Here is a 21,543-nt window from a genome sequence, read left to right as displayed (position 1 = left end):
TTATGTTTGCAAATGAAGTTAAGAAACTAATGCAACTACAGTTTTTTTTAATATCACACACTGTCTGTTGCTGAACACATAGCATTTGATAATTTTTTCACCTTGAATATTAAGTCATAATCAAGGTAACATGCTGTGTATCTATCTAGGTACATTGTGCTCTCTGAGTGTCAGAATCCTGGAATACTGGGCACAACCATCGGTGGTTTATTGGAGAGGTTTTGTTTGCATAAATAGAGTTGTGTCATCACATCCCAGGAGTTATTCAAGCAAGTGAATTACTGACCAGTCAAAAAGACCAGATTCTCCTGACTGCCCATGGGCCACTTCAAAGCTGTATATTTGCATCTCGTTGATAACTTGAGAGTGATTAAAATGCAAAAAGTCCAAAATGTGTTGCTGTTTACTTTTCTGACATACATGTACTAAAACAATGGGAAGAACATTGAGTAGCTTCACTTGATGTGCTGCAATGCAGTTTGAATCGATTTAATGTAGAATAGCATATTCTGCTAACCAAGTTTGTGAATCTGTTAAAATGCCCTGTAGTAGGAATTAGCAAATCATACTATAGTATTCAACGAGTGTAAAAAAACAAACTATCAAAAATATACCAGCTTGTCCCTACCTGCCATCACCCCCTCAGCTCCTTGCCAGCCCTGCTGTAGTAGTCCTGTATCCCAGGCTCCATCTCCCAGCCGCCCGACCGCAGCTCGATCAGCTGCAGGAGTCTGTGCAGGGCTAGAGGCGGAGTCTTAAAGCTCAGGAACCGGTCACGCAGGATGGCGAACAGGTCCTCCATCTTATCCTGTACTGTCTGATGTTGGAAAGTGTCATAATTTAAAAAAATGATATTTTGAGTATCTTTCAACAACAAGAAGTAGAATAATCTTACCAGTCTTCCTGAACAGAAGCGTGGTCCCCTACTTGCCCCTTCACCGTGTCAGTCCGGGTGGGGTGGTGATATTACCCTTGGCATCGAGGTCGCTAAATAAACAGTGCTGCTTTTCTCGCGCTTCCGAATGTACGTATATGCCTTGTGTACGTGTGTTCTTCTTGCTTAATAAATGCATACTTGGTATCCCTAATTATCACCTATCAGGTTTCACCTGTGGTTAATTGAATTGCCTACATTGTCTTCACCTCCGCGGGACTACATGATTAAAATGTGGCCATTTTGCGACTGGGAAATGCAATGGGTTTTTACATACAAATAAAGGACACATGATGACACAGAACGGAACTAAATGGGCAACAAACTTTATTTACAAACGTTTGAGAAACAATAAACATGTGATGGTCCACATCCCTAGACATCTCTATAAACAACAGCTAATGTACTGACTTTTCATGCAATAAAATGACTGTATTTCTAACATTCTCACAGAGCTGCATATACTTAACAAGAGTATTTCTTTCGCCATTGCTAACGTATCATCACGTATATTAGTCAATGAAAGTGTAAATAGTTTTGAAAACAAAAACAAAACAACTCAAAACTTTATCAAAGAAAATTTACGTGGACCTTTCCATATCAGTCCATACTTTTTTGCCAATCCTGTCACAATAAGACTCTTTCAACTTCTGTAAGTGAAAGTTGGCTTCTTTACTCTTAATATGAAAACACTAACATTTATGAACAAAAAGTGCATAGATGTGCAATTGCAAGATGCATCATATAGATGTACTAAATATGTGCTATAATATTACATACACACAAGTACCACTGAATCTCTACAAAACTCTGTTAAACAACAAAAATGTGCCAATGTTAAAGACAAATACAGTGGAAGCCGCTTAATTGCACACCCAATTTGCCAGCAAATTCCGTGCAATTATCCGGCGTGTGCGATAATGCGAAGTTACCCAGTTGGACCGCACCGCTACGGGATTTGCGGATTCCGTGCAATTGACCGAAGTGTGCGTTTATCCGACGTGCAATTAACTGGCTTCCACTGTATATGGTGGACACTACCCTACAATTTTCCAACATGATGTGTGCTACTTCAGCTCATGCTATTCTTGATAATGCAACATGGCAGTGAAAGTTACAGTTACTAGTTAGTTTTTGTAATTCAAGGAATGTCTGTACACAATGCAGACTTCTTGCAATTCTAATATTATTTCTGCCTTAAGAAGATTCCAATTTCTATGATCCGAACATGAAATTTAAGATACCAACTTTCAGTCATCAATTGGAATGTGACCAACAGAAAAGTTGAAATATACAAAAACTGATTGTCATGGAACTTTTTGTCAGCAAAATGTTAAACTGTAATGTGTGATTGTCACCTTGACATTACGATTATAGATATTTTGATCACTGTTAGCTACTGTCCCAATTCTGATTAAAACATTAGTCACAGTTAAACATTATTTCTTTGCCATTGTAAGATGACATCATTGCAAGGTAATCATGTTATTATGTAGTGAGGCTTTGCTCTTATACACTGAATGAATGCAGTCAAAGAAGTTACAATTTGGATATACCAAAAATGTCACCGGTATATTTTGTATGTAAGAAAAGATCAAGAAAACCTGACACTCAATTTTAATATGGCACAATTTCCTACACTTTACAAAATCATGTGAATTGCTGGGAAATTGTCAGTGTCAGCAGAAGATGGAAGGTACCACGATGCAACAACCAGTCAGCCTTTGTTGTGTCCTCCATATCAGTGTCTATTACTGGAATATCAAGAATGACAGAGGTAAGATTAAATCTTAGTGATACAAACCTTTCTGGAAACAATGAAATTCCTTCTGGCTCACATGGCTAATTACTTTCTTCCCCAGCTTTTCAGTTCTGGAAAAAAAACTAATCAACAAGGCTTCGTTCAGCCCTACTCTCACTGGAAGTTTGGAGGTGGCAGTGTAGGGGGCTTCAAAACAGGAAAATAACAGAGTATTAGGCCATCAGCTTTATACCAGAGTCAAAATTAATGTATGCTGCCAATACTATCACAATGTATTTTAGTTGCAATAATTTAGGGAGAATGGGTTTTCCAGTCTTGCAGAAATCTTACCGATCTACACATTATACATATCAATGTTTCCTGTTTCCCCATTTTTCTCAAAGGGTTCAAAACCTTGCCATCCAGATGTCTTTCAAAGTTTTAATGGTAAGTCAACACAGGTCGCTCTGCCATTGAAACCCTAGCCTTACATGGTAGACAATGCTTGCACAGTGTCACACAGTATGCACATTGACATGTAGCAGAGAAAGGTTTCAACCTCAAATCAAACAGATTCTGAACTGAACTGCTTTACAAACTAGATTTTAACTCAGTCTGTACCTTTCTAAAAGTACAAAGAGCCCTACTGTATGGTATTTCTTAAAGATTGACACCAAGTATATATCAAGCAATGTACAATTATACATGTTTTGCTTTGCCTAGCAAGGTATGGCTCAAGGTGTGTGTAACCTAAAACCATAACATGCTTTACATTGTTTACCTATCATGCATGACAATTTGTGAGGGATTCATCTGTAATATCTGAGTAAAACGTCAGAAAATAAGTTAACTTCAAGTTTATTTGATTGCCTATGAGACAAGTAACTAAATAGCTAAATGTCTGCATAACATGTTGAAAGTGAATCTCATGCGCGGACACCTTTGTAACCTGATACACCTGTTGACTATTCAGCACCAATGACATCAATGGGGAACTCCAGGTCCGGGGAATTCCACCCGCCATCTTGACAAAACAGTCTTCAGGACTCATAAGCAGAAGATTGGAGGCTTGGTTGGAAATCCTTTGCAGTGCGAAGCACTTATAAGAGCTGCCAAGATGCCATCCATATGTGCTAAGGTCTGTCACATTAGCTTTCATGTATGTGCTCTGATAGTAACATCCCTTTCCATAATATAGCCACGTTTACTGCGCTTTCTCTAATAATTTGACAAATGATCAACGAATCATTTTCCCCAGTTAAATGTTGCTGTTACAGCTTACCTTTGCTACTTCTGCTTTGTATCTTTTTTTCTCTCAGTCTTATCCTGTCCGTAATATCGCAATTTAACATGCCGAATTGCACCAAGAACAGGTGCGTGGTTGGAGGGGGTTCCATAATACAGATAGGAAGAAACTCAGCAGAATTTACTTGCCGTCATGTACCTTTATACATCCTCTGTAACAGTTGTTCCTTTCTTTCCTGTTAGTAATTGCACAAAATAAAAAGGTGTATGAGGATACAAAAAGTCATGAGAAAACTGACGTGTACTGTCAAGAATTTTCATTTAACTTTGGCCTGTCACAACCGCTATGACGTAAAAATGGCGGGAATAAAATTTTGCTAGTTCAGCTGTAAATCCGGGCTACTATGTAAAAATGGTTCTTGACAATAGATCACCCTTTGACATGAGTTGTAAGTCACCAAAAGAAATATAAGATTGCTGTTGAATCATGCTCGTCTTGTGCCGTGTGTGATTATTATGTACAAATTTGGTGATGAACGTCACAGTATGTTCTTCCCATGACGTGCTAGCCTGCCCCGATAAGGAAGTGAAACTGGCCTTGTAATACATGAATGCATCATTATCAAAGCCTTTTTAAAATTAATGTGTTGAACACATTGGTGTCTGAAGTGCGCATACCACGGAAGGAAATTGCTGTTGCTGCACATGAAGATCTCCATAAAGTCATTGCTTATTTTATTTGGCGGTCAATGGTAAACTTTGTATAATTCTGCAATTAATGCTATGTATCATCATCCCTCCCATGGCTTTTTAATCAGCCGTGGGGGCAGCACAACAATTGTCATGCTGAATCAATAGGCAGATATTTCCCTGGATTCAGCACTTATCTCCTCTCCAGGTCATGGTGAATGATGTCAATCACTGTATTGTTAATCATTTATATCTGATACAACATATCCTGTGTAGATAAGAAGCAGTCTTGATGCCATGGAAAATGTGATACTATATCCAGTAAATCAAAGGGCATTAAACACTGTGTTACATGTATTTGCAGACACTGATGAACCTGCGACGGAGGTGGCAAATCTTAAAGGAAGGATTGGAAAGAGCACATGTCAAGTTTGAATTCCCAGAAATGGTGATATTCGGTGGTGTAAAATTCTTGGGCCTGGTAGTGCTTATGCTGTGCTTTGGAGTCGTAGGTAAACCATGATTTCTATTCCTTAAATAATCTATCTTCAGACTTAAATCAGCACAGTTTTAGTCTTTTTGCTTTGTTTCACTATAATATAAAGTCTAATAAGATGAACTATGTGCAAGGGAACGTCTATGCCAAGTCGATAGTCAAAATTGAAAAGAAAGTTCTCCAGTTTGAGAATCAGGATAGCTCAACATTCGATTCTTTACAAAATGTATGTCACACCCTGATCTGGTTTCACAGCATTGACTTTGATTCTTGGTGCATCCAGTTGCAGCAGCTTGCACAAAATACGAAAATACGGTTGTATGATAGGGATTTAAAAAATAAGAATGATAAATGATATTTTTGTAAAATATTCAAAACTAGATCTGTGTCAAGTAGGGGTGGGTACGCATACCGGTACAGAAACTTCAGGTACAGGTACCGTCCAACAAGAGAACAAGAAGAGGAGAGTTGTTAGTTTTACCAAGCTTCTGTGGCAGAGGATCAGGTCCAGGCCCAGACCTGAACCTGAGTGGATCTAATTATTCTATTACATGTATAATGAAAACTTGAGGAATGGGTGATGCTCAAAACAATGGTCCATATTGCTATTAAAGGATTCTGTTTGGTGGAGTATACGGCGTCCATTGGCGACTTTAAAATCACATCTTCATTTGTTTTAGACCAAGTTTGACTGTAAAACTATCAACTCTCCTCTTCTTGTTCTTTTGTTGGACGTGTAAGCCCCCGAACACCTCACATCCAACAAAAGAACAAGAAGCCTTTTGATATAATCTGTTCATTTTCGAATCAGTCCAACATCTATTCTACTGATTTATTCCAGGTCCAACAAGAAAAAACGGTTTTGTACCGGTACCAACCCCTAGTGTCAACATTTGATTGCAACATTTGACCTAGTTCATGTTGCATAATATGCCAGCTGAGCTGAATCTCTATCAGTAACACACACATTTGCACACACTCTCCCTCAAGCAGGTATCTCACTGGGCTGTGTTACATTGGCAGTATTTTTAGTGCTTTTTTTCTCTTCCAGTCAGTCTCACACTGACGTGTGGCACATTTGCATTTCAAGCCAGTGTGTTATCATTGAATAATTAAAAAGCATCAAAAAGATATTTGCAATTATAAAAGAATGTTCACTTATATTATAATACTTGGTACATGGCCGTACATATTGTATAATGTGTAAGTTGTAACCCTAAAAGTTTCTTACATTAACAAAAATAACCAAAGTGAAATGACAAACAATACACCAGATTTCACTCTACTATGTGTTTTGTACCATGTTTGTATATTATTAAATTTATTAGATCAAACCTTGAAACTAATATCTAACTTTCAAGAGAATTAATGACATTTATTGGCAGTACATTCAAGTTTAGTACAAGCCCTTTGGTGCCTATTGGCTCCCAACGTTAGCGGTACGGTTGTGGCATGTAAATTTGTCAGCATGAGAGAAGAATCGTGCAGAATTTTGCCACTTGCTTTTTTAACTTTAAAAAAAAACGCCATTTCAACCATAACTTTTGTAGGGGGGTTCAAATCTCAGAAATGAAGTCCTCACATTGAACGCTTACTCATAGCATTTCTGGTTAGCTTTTTTTCCAGTTGAATATCCACCCACCTCAACACTATTGGATACGCTTGCACTGGACATACCTTCAGATGGCCATTTGACAAACATCTGTCTCCATGATGGTAAATCTACTAAGTGTATGCCAATGATGCGGTGGGGCAACATCACTCTAAACATCACTTCTGAAAGATCAAGTAAGTTGGAGGGATATTTTCATTTTATAATATCATCTTTTACGGATTGCTTATGTCTGCAAAATCTTAACTGAAAGAAAATTGTACCAGACTATATGGAAAGTGAATTTATCACACAAAAGCTTTGGCAATGAAATAACAGGCTCTGATGGCATCCTGATTAATCGACTTTTTTATCATCCCTTCCAGCATCTGAAACAGGTCTTGACTTGATTCTAACTGCTGGTTTGGTATCCATTCTCCTGTGGAGTCTAGCATTCATTGTGCTTCTGATACTGGGCATTTGGTCAGTATGCTCTGAATGCAATTGGATTCAAATCTTCTGTCCCAAGAGTGCTTGTACACGTAAGTATTTTCTGTCAATGTAATGTGAAACATCTCGTCAACTAACTGCAAATTTAGCCACGAAAATTCAACAAAATTACCATTAAAAATCAAATCTTGGATACTGCCTGAATCATAACAAAACGTAGTGCTGTGATTCAGTAGTGCTGTGATTTCAAGTATAATTATGAAAATCAGTAACTGTATGTCATTTTCATATCTTGGCCAATTCATGAAGTGATGTTTTTATGCAAAATAATATTCGCCAGTGGTCCATATCATAGATGTGAGGAACTATTCATAATGCTGAAATAACTTATCTACATTTGTGAGCATCAGTCCTTTGATACATCAATTCAATTTCATAATCTATAACAGAAACTTCAGAAAGCAACTTTGAATATTTTACTGAGTGGTAAACTGGAAATGTTTTTAAAACTTTGTACACATGTACAGACTGAGGCATTATTCAATATTGTAAGTTTTGGGCATTGATTTTCTTTCATTTCAGGAATGGCATCATACACAATTGAAAGTCCAGATCTAGAATTCTGTGTAACAGAAATTCCCACAGCAGAGGACATGATTAAGACTATAAGCCAAGAAGTTCAGTCATCAGAACAGCCTCTAGATCTAGAGGGGCAAATTCATCAACCTGAGGCTATTCCTGGACCGATGATGGACAATCCTTGCATTGAGGATTCTGAGACCATATGTGAGGGAAAACCAAGCGAGGGAAAGGTAAATTGCTTGCTTCCTTCAATACCAAATAAAGGATTAGTAGGCCAAATCTAAGGAGTATTCTGTATTTGTCTGAATCATACTGTTTAACTACCTTCCAATAAAATATGGACAATTTCAAGCAAATTCATCAAATGATAGCACAAGAGGGCTGACCACAATCACATGACGGGGGGCTAGTGAGAGTTCTTTTGTTCTACCAAAGTTTTATTTCCACTTCTAAACAGGGAAGGCTGCATTGCTTCAGGTTTCTAATTACTGTAACCATGCCAGGCTTTTAGCTAGGATTTTATAATAGGGTGTCGAAACTTATTGGTGAGTCGCGGTAAGTGACTTTTGTAGGGGGGTCTGGGGGCATCCACCTTCCATGTTGCAGAGTTTCTGATGATTTTAAGTTAAAATAGTGCATTCTAAGGTATCCCAAGAGGCAAAAATACTGTTACAGATGTCACAGTAGAAGACTGTGACCACAGATGACCTTGTAGCATCCCTGGTCAATCAGAATTTCACGCTTGTCAGAGGATTTTCTCCCCAGCATAGGGCGTCCAGGGGCATCAAATTTCTTGTTATTCTAAGAAAAGGGCGTCCAGATGACGCGTTGACGCATGCCTGGCTAAAAGCCTGAACCATGCTACATGTATGTAATCCACAGATCAAGAGTTCAAGCTTTGCGCAAAAGGAAAACAAGACAAGACTGAAGTTGAAGACAGAGAAAAGGGTTAGTACTTGCACTTACATGTATTACAAATTTTTTTCCGTGCAAGAAGAAGTATTGTGGAGTTTTGGAATGAGTTACCATGTAGTGATGCAAAGTTCTGTTCGACCTTCAGTGGCTTTTTAGCCATACATATAGTTGACCTTTCTAGTTATGCAATGCAAGGTCGTGGTCACCATGGCTTTTGGTTATAATAAGATCATTTTATTCAGTATCATATTTGGTCACAGCAAGTACTTGTACCGAGTAACCTCCTTGCTAGTACAAGATCTCAGATTCTTGACAAAATGCTTGATCACTTTCAGATTGACTCACACAATGGATCCCTTGAGCTTATCCAAGCCATCTCAGACAGGATGGTTGACATAGAAAGCCTGGTTAACCCTACTGCTCTCAGTGGTATGTCTGTTTAAATGGTTTATTTAGTTCCATATCTACTATCTATAAGTGCATTTAGTATCCAAGAAAACATTCATCAAGTGATATGGATAGAGAATAATCTAATTGTAACCTTCTTAATATTCAATATGCTCTTAAAAGGGAAACTTCCTGGAAGTCAACTTAGGGTTAAGGATGAATAAGTATGACATACGGATGAGACAGCAAGCAAGATGGGAAGATAAAGGTCTTGACAAAAGGAGATGGGTTCTGCAGTAAAAATCATACATCAGATGTCCTAAAAAGTTAGGACTGTGGTTTAATATGTCCTTTGCAAAATATGGGATTAAGATAGCAGACGAGATAAACTTTTCTGTAAGAGGAAGATTTATAAAATTGTTTTTCAACTGTAGCCTGCTGTTGCAGCTGTATTATCCTCAATATTGGAGGTCGTGTTAGGAAAGTCACAAATGATATTTCGATATCATAACACCTTTACAGTGTATCTCCCTTTAAAGACTATTTTACTTCATGCAGAGTCTGTCATACCCAAGAAATATGACTGCTTCATCATTTACTCTCGACAAAATGAGGAAGTTGTCCACAAAAGCATCATTCCACATCTGGAAGAGCTGAACATCACCTACTGTGAGCATCAAAAAGACTTTATCCCAGGACGTGACATCTTTACCAACATACTCACTCTCACTCCTCCTCTCACTCAGGTCCGCATGCTCCGGGATGGAGCGTAGCGCCTGCACACACAGATCTCCACATAGGTCTGTTGAGGGCCAGCACCCAGGCGGTGGTAAGGTCGAGGCCGGCAGCCCTCAGGTCGTCCTTCAGTTGTTCTTGCCAGGTATGCCTGGGACGGCCCCTGGGGCGGGACCAGTTGGGTGGGGTCGGCTCCCTCAGAAGGGCAGCTGTTTCCAGAGGTGGCTCCGTCCTGGCGATGTGACCAAACAGTCGTAGACGGGCCTGGCGCACCTTACTGGACAGTTGGGGTTGACTGGTGGTCTCGCGCAGGGTGGCATTGGATACATAGTCATGCCACCTGATCCCCAGGATTCTCCTTTGGCACTTAGTATCAAAGGCGTCGAGTCGACGCTCCTGGGCAGCAGTGAGAGTCCAAGTCTCTGCCCCGTAGAGAAGGATGGACAGCACAAGGCTGTTGTAGAGCCTTATCTTTGTCTGCGCAGAGATCTTGCTGCTGGTCCAAACCCTGTCCAGACTGGCCATTGCCGCGGCGGCCCGGCCAATGCGGAGCTGGATGTCTGTGTCGCTCTTGCAGTCTGATGTTATGGTGCCTCCAAGGTAGCAGAACTTGTCAACGGCTTCAACCGGGTTAGAGTTGATTACCAGTCCTGGTGGAGGAGGCTCGTAGTCGCTGAGGCTCTGGACCTTGGTCTTTCCCCAGCTGACCTGCAGGCCCAGCGGATGGGTTTCCGTGTCCATGGCCTGGAGGGCAAGTTGGAGGGCTTCCATGACTTCAGCTAGGATAGCCACGTCATCCGCATAATCCAAGTCAGTGACAGTGACATTCCCATAGCTCGCACCGCAGGCACACTGAGCCACAGTTCTGCTCATGACAAAGTCAATGGCTGTATTAAACACAGATGGTGCTAAGACGCAACCCTGGCGGACACCACTGTTGATATGGAAGGAGTCAGACATCTGTCCATTAACTCTCACAGAGGACGAGGTGTTGGAGTAGAGTAGAGAGAGGAGAGTCAGAAGCTTTGCTGGAACTCCGAGAGTCTTGAGGATCTTCCACAGGGCCTGTCTGTCAACAGAATCAAAGGCCTGCTTCAGATCAACGTAGGCTGCGAAGAGGGGTCTCCGGAATTCTCTTCTCTTCTCGGCCAGCAGTCGCAGAGTTAAAATCCTGTCAACAGTCGAGCGACCCGGTGTGAAGCCGCTCTGCTCCTTTCTCTGTTTGCGAAGAAGGAGTGGGCGCAGCCTTCCAAGGATGACGTTTGCAAACACCTTCCCGGGAACACTAAGTAGGGTAATTCCTCTGTAGTTGCTGCAGAGATCCTTTGACCCTTACCAACATACAGGCCTGTATTTCTGAGAGTAGCAAAATACTTGCTGTTCTTTCTGCAGACTTCTTTGACAGTGGATGGTGTTGTAAGGATCTGGATATGGCCATGGCCTATGCCGCTGAGAAGCAAATTGAGAGCTTCATAGTTCCTATCAAAATCGATGAATGTGTCATTCCTGACAAATACAGTGATTTGAAAGACATCACTTACTCTGATCTCACAAACTCTCCCAATGAATGGGGTGTTTGGGAACAGATCAGGGGTTCCCTTGCAAGTATCCATGTCGCTACCATTAAACTGGAAATCCACATGTGTCCAAAGAGTCTGCAGAAGGCTTATAACATATCCACTGGGAACACTTGGATGTAATGCTAACATAATGATGTTCAGTTTGTGATAATGGCAAATATATTTGACTGTAATGATCACAATTCAAATTGATTTTGTCATTCCTGTGTGAGTTCACCCTTTTCATCTAAAGGTTTGGTGTCTTTTGAGCTTTTAACTTTTCTGATAAACCAGATAGAGACAGTGTGAGTGTCACTGATGACTAATGGTGCCTTACATGTATGCCATTGCCATTTTGCTGTTTTGAACCTGTACAGTCCTTACAATGTCACACCAATTGAATTTGCTGCTTCTCAGAAAAAAATATGGAGTGATGGCAAAAAAGTTACAAACATATTGTATAAAGTCTGGAGTGAAAATGAGTGTTTTACATAACATAAAGAATAGTATGTTTTGAAAAGAAAGGGAAACAATCATTCTATGTCAAATAACAATGGACCAATAGTTTTTGCTAATGAACACTTTTACTTCACTGATAAATGTACCCACATTGTAAGAAGCAAAAGGCATTTGGACCAATTTGCTGTAATGGAAAATTGGTCAATGGCTTCATGGGAATTTAGTGAATGAAAATTCCCTGAATGGTGAATTTCTTTTCAACTTGGGAAAAATAGAAATGGGTGATTTATTAATCTCATGTGGCCTTAAAAACATAATTTTTAATTTGAATATCAACTTGTTTGGTATTTTTACAGTGTGTGAAATATTTTGCTATAGACAACTAGGTGACTTTGATATTAGGTTACATGATGTATATAAACGATATATTGTAGTCTAAGTATTCAGAAACTTTTATCATCCACATTGTGAAAGCTGCAAATGCATGTTCAACATAGGTTCATTTGACAAAGATGAACCTTACTGGAGTTAACAAACCTGTTTCAAAGTATAAAGTGCTTGAATACTGATTTTTGCTAGCCATCTAACATTGCTTATGGAGAGGTTTGCCGTTACTGTGACATTGAATTGTGGTTCAATTTTCAAAATTCAATGTACTGCACAATGTGTAAAATACAGCTTAAGGTATTTTCTCCTGGGTTCAATACTTGTATTATGCTATGAATGTATCATCATTGGTTCTTCCAGTGTCATATGATATATATCTAATATCTATATGGGTTGAACAAGTTTTCTAACATTCATTTGTCCTATCTGGCAAGTATATAGAAATTTAATAGCCCAGACCAACATTTCACTTGCTCAAAATTTGAATGACCTTCTTTTTCCTAAGTACAGCGTATGTATTTCACTTCCAGCAATGGAATTTTTTTATCATTGGCTCCAGTTTTCCATGTAGCCAATGATTGATGCCATGACTGAAAAGTAACAAGTATATCAAATATTACTTGCCCAGGACATTGCCTGATCTGTGCTTTCACTTGCTCAGGACAATCGGTCTTGTTGACTTGTCCAATCTATGCTTATACATGTAGTTGTAAGTCTTAGAGTAATGAGCAGAGTCCACTGCAGGGCATGATGCTCAGGGAATGAGTTTTTTTACCTAAGTATGACTGGTGGTGGTGATTGTAACTTACAGGATGAATATAAAACAATCAAAAAGAGGAAATATGCTATGTACATATTGGTATGCTGCAGCATGATATATTCAGTGGAATATGTATTTTAGTGAGCTAAGAGTGGTATTAACAGAATTGACATGATTTCAGCTTTTGTGCTGCTTAAAATGTAACAGTTTCTGTGAACTAAAAATACTAGTCATTTTCCATGACCTTTGTAAACGAGTGTATACTAAGAATCTGATGCAATTTCATGTTTTTAGATATCATAGTTCATACACTGTCAGTTACCTGACATAGGGTATTTGTAATTGTTCACTTGTATGTATATGATTGAGGTAATATTGTATATGGGTTCATCTTCATAGTGTTGTTTGTGTATCATAATCCTAGGATAGTGGACAGGAATATCAGTGGTTGATTGGAATGGTCTTGTTCACATGAATAGAGTTGTGTCATCATCTCCATCATATTCAAGCAAGTAAATTAACCACATTCGTACCTACATGTACACAAGTGACCACCTGTACATAAGGACCACCTGGCCTATATGTGACCAGTTGTTGGTGGTCCCTTAGATCAACCTCGTTGCTTAGATAAGTTTTTCCTGTGGCATTTACAGAAGCATTAAGGATCCTGTCTACAGTGAATACCTGTCCATGTAGACCATATTCATCAGTCCCCTAAGTGGTCTATTTTGACTGACCACTTCAAAGCTGTATATTTGCATCTCGTTGATAACTTGAGAGTGATTAAAATGCAAAAAAGTCCAAAATGTGTTGCTGTTATCTTTTCTGATATACATGTACCTGCAGGTGTACCTATGTTCAATAGCACTAGCAGGACACTGAGTAGCTTCATGTGATGTGTTGCCATGCTGTTTGAATTTAACAAATATTATTCTGTTGGCCAAATTCTTTATGCAACAGAAGTACATTATTGTAACCTTTTGAAATACCCCAAGTATTACGTGATACTGTGTACAATCATCACATTTGATGAATTGAACTACATGTATGCTAAATTCTTAAACATCTAGCATTAGATTAGAGCTGCCACACTTGTACAGTCAAACCTGTCTATAGCAGCCACTCAAGGGACTGCCCAAACGTGGCCACTATAGACAGGTGGCAACTTAAGAGGGTTGGCCACCTGTATGCTGTTACACATGACGCTATTTCTTAATGCTTAGGTCAAAGGGAAAAATCCAAGGGACCGACAAAGAGTGGTCACTTTGGCCATGTGCCTGCTATGCAAAGGTGGCCGCTTATACAGGTTTGACTGTATTTAAGGTACTACCAGCTTTTCCCTACCTGCCATCATCCCCTCAGCTCCTTGCCAGCCCTGCTGTAGTAGTCCTGTATCCCAGGCTCCATCTCCCAGCCACCCGACCGCAGCTCGATCAGCTGCAGGAGTCTGTGCCGGGCTAGAGGCGGAGTCTTAAAGCTCAGGAACCGGTCACGCAGGAGGGAAAACAGGTCCTCCATCTTATCCTGTACTGTCTGATGTTGGACAAAGTGTGAAGATCCTATTAATGATCTTTTAATTTCATTTTACAACAACAACAAGTGAAATGTGATAATTGTACCAATTAGCTAAGCAACTTGTTCAAAATGGAGGAAATTGATAAGAAACAATTAAGAAAGAATGCAAGGAAGGATATCTATGATAATATAAAGAGGAAGATGAAATACAACACCAGCAAAATGGGAGTTATTCAAACAGTCAAATTCATGGAAGTCCATGTTGGTTAAATTGGGAAATAAGACAATTTTTGTCAAATACTACGACAGAGGCATCCTAGTTTCACAATCATAAGCCTTGTTGGGGATTTCTTTTCCAGCAGAATGTCATTCAGTTTATTGGCACTATCAAATAAAGATGCTTGATAAAGAGCAGAACTCTGACCTGATCCAGACTGGGTCCCATCTGAACCAGCAGATTGTACAGACAGTCCACCTATAGAAGGAACAATGTATAGAAACATCAGAAAAATATTGATGAACATTTAACATCTAACAAAAGACATTCACTAACTTTGCTACATGATTTCCATGTCTACTAGTATAACACTTCAAGTTGGGTACTTTCTTTTCATACCAGTAATACTTAAAAAAAGAGAGAGTTCTCACTACTATACAAAATGTGTCAAAGTAAAGGAAATAATTATATATACTAAACCTTACCTGCATCTCATTCTTGAGTGGCCCAGGTAAGGCTAGCAGTGACAGGCAGTTAAACACAGAGTCTACCATGGTCATCAGGGGGGAACCCTTTACCTAAACACACATGCAGACAGGGATTCAAGTGAGACATGTTTGTCTTATGACCATGACATACAGAATTAGAATACAATACAATACTTTCAATCCTGTACAAATAACCACTTTTACATTAGGACCACCTGGCCAATGTGACCACTTTTTCGGGGTCCCTTTAGATAATTTTCCAATTGATGCAGTTGTACACACCGTTGAACACTTCTATCACACAGTTGTAGATTTAACATAAGTTGCATGCTAAACTACATTTTGAATTTCAAACATACATGCATATCTACGTGGTGTATGCAGTTAACAACAAACATTTTATAGCATATAATATAAGTTAGACATAATTTGAAAGACCTGACCCTTACCCTGATGACATGATAGCAGAGGCAGAGGAACCTGACAAAGCCCACCCAGGCCGACACAGACTGTTCATGGAGAGTCTCAGCCTCCATCTCCTGTTCTAACAGCTTCAGTCGCAGGTGGGACTGGAACACTCGGGTGGGCACACAGTCATACTGCTCCTTCTCTACTTCAACCTGGGTTCAACAGGGATTACACAGCTCAAAAACACTCCGGTGGGCACACAGTCATACTGCTCCTTCTCTACTTCAACCTGGGTTCAACAGGGATTACACAGCTCAAAAACACTCCGGTGGGCACACAGTCATACTGCTCCTTCTCTACTTCAACCTGGGTTCAACAGGGATTACACAGCTCAAAAACACAAGGGTGGGCACACAGTCATACTGCTCCTTCTCTACTTCAACCTGGGTTCAACAGGGATTACACAGCTCAAAAACACTCCGGTGGGCACACAGTCATACTGCTCCTTCTCTACTTCAACCTGGGTTCAACAGGGATTACACAGCTCAAAAACACAAGGGTGGCAAGGTGTTCTTATGGTTAGGGTTGTTGTTCTGGCCTTTCTGGGTTCCAATCCCCACACATCTAGACTCCATATAAAACTCAATGAAGAAAAGATTTCTTCACAGTCCTTTCCTGCTCTAAACTTTCCATCCTTAACTGAACTGACCTGAATGATGGCATGGCACAGCTCAGCCCCTGTCCTGGCATAGTCCGGCTCCTCCATGGCTCTCCACATCAACACATTAAACACCTGGCACAGGTCCTGTTTTCTCAGGGAGGTGGGGTCTGAAATAAAGTATGTTACTCATTAGTAATACTAATTAAACACCTGGCACAGGTCCTGCTTTCTTAGGGACGTGGGGTCTGAAATAATGTTAGTATGCTCCTCATAAGTAACACTAAGTCCAATACGACTTTAATATACCAGTATGTCATGGGATGTAATGAAAATTCTTTTTGTCAAATGCCAACGGATATCCACTCTGGACAAGTCCACACTAAGCGAAACTCAAATTTACTGCTAGGGCCTTCCAGTTATAAATCCTGAGTTTCAAGTCAATTTATTGATCCAAAGTGGCATGAATTATGAGACAGAGTAAAACCATACTTGTGAAGGACAAAAGGAATACATAGCATTTAGTAAAATTGAGAGAAAAGGTAAGGAAGGCCTAACTTACCTTGAAGAGCCTGTCTTATATACCACTGGGCTTCCTCTCCAAAACCACTGATGTCATAGTTGTTGTTATCCACTGTCACTGATTCTGCTGCTGGCACTCCCCACCCCTGACCTCTACCTGCCATGTTGTCCTGTTTGTTACTTGCTGGGGGGGATATCTGGGTTGGTGGTGTATTCACAGTTGTGGTCCCTGGAAACAAAAATGATACTGTCACTGATAAAAAATACAAAGTTTTATTGTTTCTTAAATATCATAACTGTATTTCTTTATCTGAAACCAAGGACATTATGGCCGTACTGCTGCCGTATTGAATATTTCATGGAGGTATTAAGTATTTCTAGTTTCTTACTGATCACTTTGTCACAGATTAATCTTACCATTTGTTGAGTACTGAGTTGCTGGTTCTCTGGCCACTGCAGTAGCTGTGAGAACATCAGAATCCCCACTGGCACTGGTTGATGAAGGGTTGGGTGATGTACTGACTGCACTACTGGTACTGTTGCTTCTCTCTCTCCTGGCTTTAACACACAAATAAAGACAAACAGTTTCATTCAACATCCTCTGGCTAAAACGTCTTAGCAATAACATTCAAAGTTGATGGCCATTAAACAGATAATACATGTACAAAAAAATCATCAATGGCCAGGTGAAAAAACATGCATGTATGAGTCTCAGAGCTTTTGATAGTCATGAATCTAAGGACTTAGTTTAAATTTGAACATTGCTGGGTCAGACTCCATTACAGCACATTATCCATGGTCAAGGTGCAACATTTATTGATGTGTCTCTTGTAGTATTTATACATTAAAGAAAGTGAAAGGCAGTGAAATAGTGAGTATCACTTAAAAGTTAAAGAAGCAGCTGACATGAAATGGTATGGAATCTAGTTGTCATCAGGATTAGCATTACATTTTAGTTACCACGGTTCAACTGTTAATAATAGGTGTCATATGCGCAAGGTGAATTTATCAACAAAAAGTCAGTTAATTTTCCATCATATCAATAATCATGGACAGTCCTTGAAAGGTTCTATTGAACTTTGACACTGTGTGGAACTCTGTGTGGATTTATGGTTGCAGAAAGTGATCAGCACCAGGGGGGCAGTAGGTCACTTGTGTGGGCCTCCTGACTGTCGGCTTCTTCATCCCGGCCAGCTGCCTCTTGGCTACCTCCATCTTTTCTGTCTCAAAGTCCTTCTCTGATTGGTCTCTCTTGACCAGCTGTTTCCTGATTTTGTGCACAAATCCGTGACGCAGGTCCAGGCCAGGAGAGGGCTTGTCGTCCATTCTATGGCTCTTGTGAGTTACAACTCTTGAAGCAGGGGTGGAAATCCGGGATAGGCTTCAAGGAGAGAGGGTACTAGTGCAGCTCTACTGATAGAGTTTAACTACTAGTAGTAGTAAAAACCAAGTGAGCACCTAGAAAGACAGAAGAACAGGGGAAGAGCACTAGGTTCAATGTTGTTAGCTTTTACAATAGTAAAAGAAAAGCAAAAGATAAAATACGAGGATGGGGTTTGGGTCTTTAAAAGTTTAATCAAGTGGCTTCCTTTCCTGGTTATGTGGAACCCGAGTCGACACTTTAGCCACTCTGGTGACCACTCATGTACAACAACATAAGAATGTTGGGCTAATGATTTCAAGCAGGGCCAGGAAACTACTTACATCTACTTGAAAGTGATATCTAGCTAAATTAGTCTTACTACTAGTATTCATCCACATGGGTAAGGATACTATATTCAGTAGCTACAAACATAAAAACGCAGTACAGTGTAATCATTTTGCAATTTTGGTGACAAAGAATACCAAGCCATTGTATGACCTTTCAGGGTTCTAGCCAGGATTTTATTTTAGCGTAGTGGGAATGGCATGGTAGCAAAGCGACTAATCAGGAGATTGGTGTGGAAGGGGGGGTGGTGGTCTTGGTCCTTCCACAGTGAGATTTGAAGATGTAAAAAGTTAGGATTTTGGGGTCATTTTTCATTGTTCAGACATTTATTAGTCATTGTTCAACAAGCAAATGACAGCAAAGCACCACTACACTAGTTAAAAATTAGCGTAGTGGCCCTTATTTTAGCGTAGGGGTCACAAATTATAGCGTAGTGGCCCACTACGCTAAAATGCACTAGCTAGAACCATGCCTTTTACACAGACTAAGAAGCTAACTTTGTTTCTAAAATCAACAGAATGATAAAGGATGTGGAATGGTACCTAGTGAGCAAATACCTTTTATTCAAAGCCTAAGTGCTTGTAACTCATTCCAGCCTACCTTGTACTGCTTCTCCCAAACATATGTACTTAACATTCTAATTTCACTGTGTCAGTGCAAAATCACATGCTAATTCACTGTACAGTTGAATATCACACCTGGGTGAAACCATGGTGACAATGCACGGTAATTATTATTCGCAAATATTGCAACAATGAAAGGCATCAGCCAGCAGCTTAATGTCTTTAATCTGGAGGAAATTGAGATAAGACCAGAAGTGACATCTTAATGAAAAACTGAACAGTAATATTTGAGTGATTAATATTTGAGTGATCAATTGTTTTTTTCCCTCTGTCAAAAAAATTTAAACCAAGGGACGCACCTGAAAGCTTTTTGTTGTGCAATCATGCATAATAAAAGACATGCAGGTAACTCATTTGCATAGGGGTGCTAAATGGAATCAAGCTATTGACAAATATGCAGTGTCAACATGCAAGATGGACAAAATGCAGAATCCAACTTTCTTTGAAGAAATTAGACTTTAAAGAGAGAAGAAAGGGAAAGTCAAATGACACACTCGATCCTATGATTGGAGGAAAGTGGTTTGTTTATGAATTATACGAAACACAGTCAGCTGGCTCCTGTGCGTGCAAACAGTAACACAAGAATTTTGGTAACATTCCTAAGCTAACCATGATGTTTGGGTTTTTGACATAACGGTTGGGTTTAAGTCATAAACTTGATGTTTCATTAAAAAGAAGGAAACACAAGAATATCCCAAGACAAAACACACTTACCACGTATCTACCACAGTTGCAGTTTAGACGTGTTTGCTGTTGTTCTCCCCTGATGGTTCCCGACTGTAGACGAAGTACAACACACCTCCCAACACCAGCAGGATCAGCAGAATGAGCGGGAACGCCTCCAGCAGGTGATGCAGGTGATAGTGGACGGGCATCCCGCCAAATTACTGATCAAATTAACGCCAAAATTGATTAAAAGTACGGCGGAAACTATGAACTTGTCAGCCTGGAATGTTGGCGGGAATGTCTGTCTAAAGATCGTTCAGGAAAACCGTGAAAACAACCCGGATTCCCGCCTCCCGGATTCCGAAGACTAAATGGTCTAGCGGTCAGAGGTCAGTAGATTATTACATTTAGAGGATAGGTACGAAACCTTGACAGAAAGCGAATAATGGAATCATTAAAGAAAATACTATTAACTTATAAACTTAACGAATACACTATAAAGTGATTTTTACGTCTTATAGACTATTCTTAGGAAAATTATTTATGTTTGTAATAGCTCTAAAATCCATCGATGTACCCTATTTTGGAGAATAAAATAGTTAGTCCAAGATGGCTGCCGCTTGATGCAATAATTTTGGCGAGATTTTCCAAGTAAATTCCACGCAACAAGTGTGAAAATAGACAAAAATGCCTTCCACCAAGCTGGAAAACTTCTTTATATACAATTCCAACTTTGGACCCAGGGAGGGTGAGGTAGGTGCTTTGACGTGTGGAGAATTTTTAAGATTTTCCATGAATGAAGAGAGTGGGGAGGGGGGCGTTTTCCGCAAGGCTGAGATCTTACGATTGTGGTCTCAGAACACAGTTTTTCGGGTATGGGGATTTACATGGTTAAGGACCCCAAAGTGAGGTGGTTCGACGACTCAAAACCTATAGTAGGGTGCAGATACAATTCACAAGAATTTAGTATGTTGAAGTTGAGGGTACAAAATATCTGAAGATGAGCATAGATTTGCCGGCTCGTTTTTCTATAACAGACACTTTGATTGGTATAGGTCGCATGTCTCCGGTCACATATATGCAAATAAGACTGCCGTCACAACTATGCAAAGCGCCAAGGAAAGAGACAACGCCTACTGCCCACAACTATCTGCACTAGCCTTACAAATGCAACAGACATATATAAAGGTGATACAGCAGTTCCTTGTACATTATTGACTACGTTGTATCCCATCTTTCAACTTTCTTTACCCACTTCCACCACCACCTACCCATTTCCCTCCACCACCTACCCATTCGCACCAATTCTCACCTATTCCCATCAATACCCACCCATTCCCACCACTATCCACCCATTCCCACTAATTCCTACCCATTCCCACCAATACCCATCCATTCCCACCAACACCAATTCATTGCAACCCATTCCCACCCATTCCCACCAATACTCATTCATTGCGACCCATTCCAACCCATTCCCACCAATATCTACCCAATCCCACCAATACCCATTCATTGCAACCCATTCCCACCAATATCTACCCAATCCCACCAATACCAATTCATTGCAACCCATTCCCACCCATTCCCGCCCATTCCCACCAATATCCACCTAATCCCACCAATACCCATTCATTGCAACCCATTTACACCCATTCCAAGCAATATCCACCCAATCCCACCAATTCCCATCCATTGCAACCCATTCTCACCCATTCCACCCAATATCTACGCAATCCCACCAATACCCATTCATTGCAACCCATTTCCACCCATTCCAACCCATTCCCACCAATATCCACCCAAT

The 21,543-nt window shown here is 40.0% G+C and overlaps 3 protein-coding genes across 5 annotated transcripts in view; 2 read left to right on the top strand and 1 right to left on the bottom strand.

Annotated features, from left to right (window-relative positions):
• Positions 1-20,130, bottom strand: part of LOC118428439 (MIF4G domain-containing protein-like) — a 30,592-nt gene extending 10,462 nt beyond the window's left edge. Inside the window, exons 1-10 of one of the 3 annotated variants that reach the window (XR_004832655.1) lie at positions 19,785-20,129; positions 17,873-18,197; positions 17,157-17,297; positions 16,780-16,968; positions 16,269-16,387; positions 15,601-15,771; positions 15,149-15,241; positions 14,871-14,921; positions 14,276-14,464; positions 2,589-2,688 (exon numbers count right to left, since the gene is read on the bottom strand). Coding sequence is in view for 2 of the 3 variants with exons in the window: in XM_035838503.1 (XP_035694396.1) it covers positions 635-817; positions 14,871-14,921; positions 15,149-15,241; positions 15,601-15,771; positions 16,269-16,387; positions 16,780-16,968; positions 17,157-17,297; positions 17,873-18,065 (1,140 nt within the window). In the remaining variant the exon portion in view is untranslated. Of the gene's footprint in view, positions 1-628; positions 818-2,180; positions 2,689-14,275; positions 14,465-14,870; positions 14,922-15,148; positions 15,242-15,600; positions 15,772-16,268; positions 16,388-16,779; positions 16,969-17,156; positions 17,298-17,872; positions 18,198-19,784 lie in introns of those variants that run through there. The other 2 variants (XM_035838502.1, XM_035838503.1) reach the window with 2 other exon arrangements.
• Positions 6,724-9,100, top strand: LOC118428446. The gene is made up of 5 exons (XM_035838514.1): positions 6,724-6,894; positions 7,084-7,239; positions 7,730-7,959; positions 8,612-8,677; positions 8,980-9,100. Exons 1-5 carry the CDS (start codon positions 6,840-6,842, stop codon positions 9,085-9,087), a joined length of 615 nt encoding a protein of 204 aa, XP_035694407.1. The 5' UTR covers positions 6,724-6,839; the 3' UTR covers positions 9,088-9,100.
• A 167-nt stretch (positions 20,131-20,297) lies between the features above and the next one.
• The window catches only part of LOC118428432 (vacuolar fusion protein CCZ1 homolog), a gene marked incomplete at its 3' end in the record, with an annotated part of 9,092 nt that continues 7,846 nt past the window's right edge, over positions 20,298-21,543 (top strand). Inside the window, 1 exon segment of the mRNA XM_035838491.1 lies at positions 20,298-20,489. Coding sequence (XP_035694384.1) covers positions 20,424-20,489 — 66 coding nt within the window.

Source organism: Branchiostoma floridae, chromosome 13 (genome assembly GCF_000003815.2).
Source record: "Branchiostoma floridae strain S238N-H82 chromosome 13, Bfl_VNyyK, whole genome shotgun sequence".
Taxonomy (NCBI): domain Eukaryota; kingdom Metazoa; phylum Chordata; class Leptocardii; order Amphioxiformes; family Branchiostomatidae; genus Branchiostoma; species Branchiostoma floridae.
The sequence above is the reverse complement of the archived record's forward strand: the minus strand, read 5'-3'. Positions and strand labels throughout refer to the sequence as shown.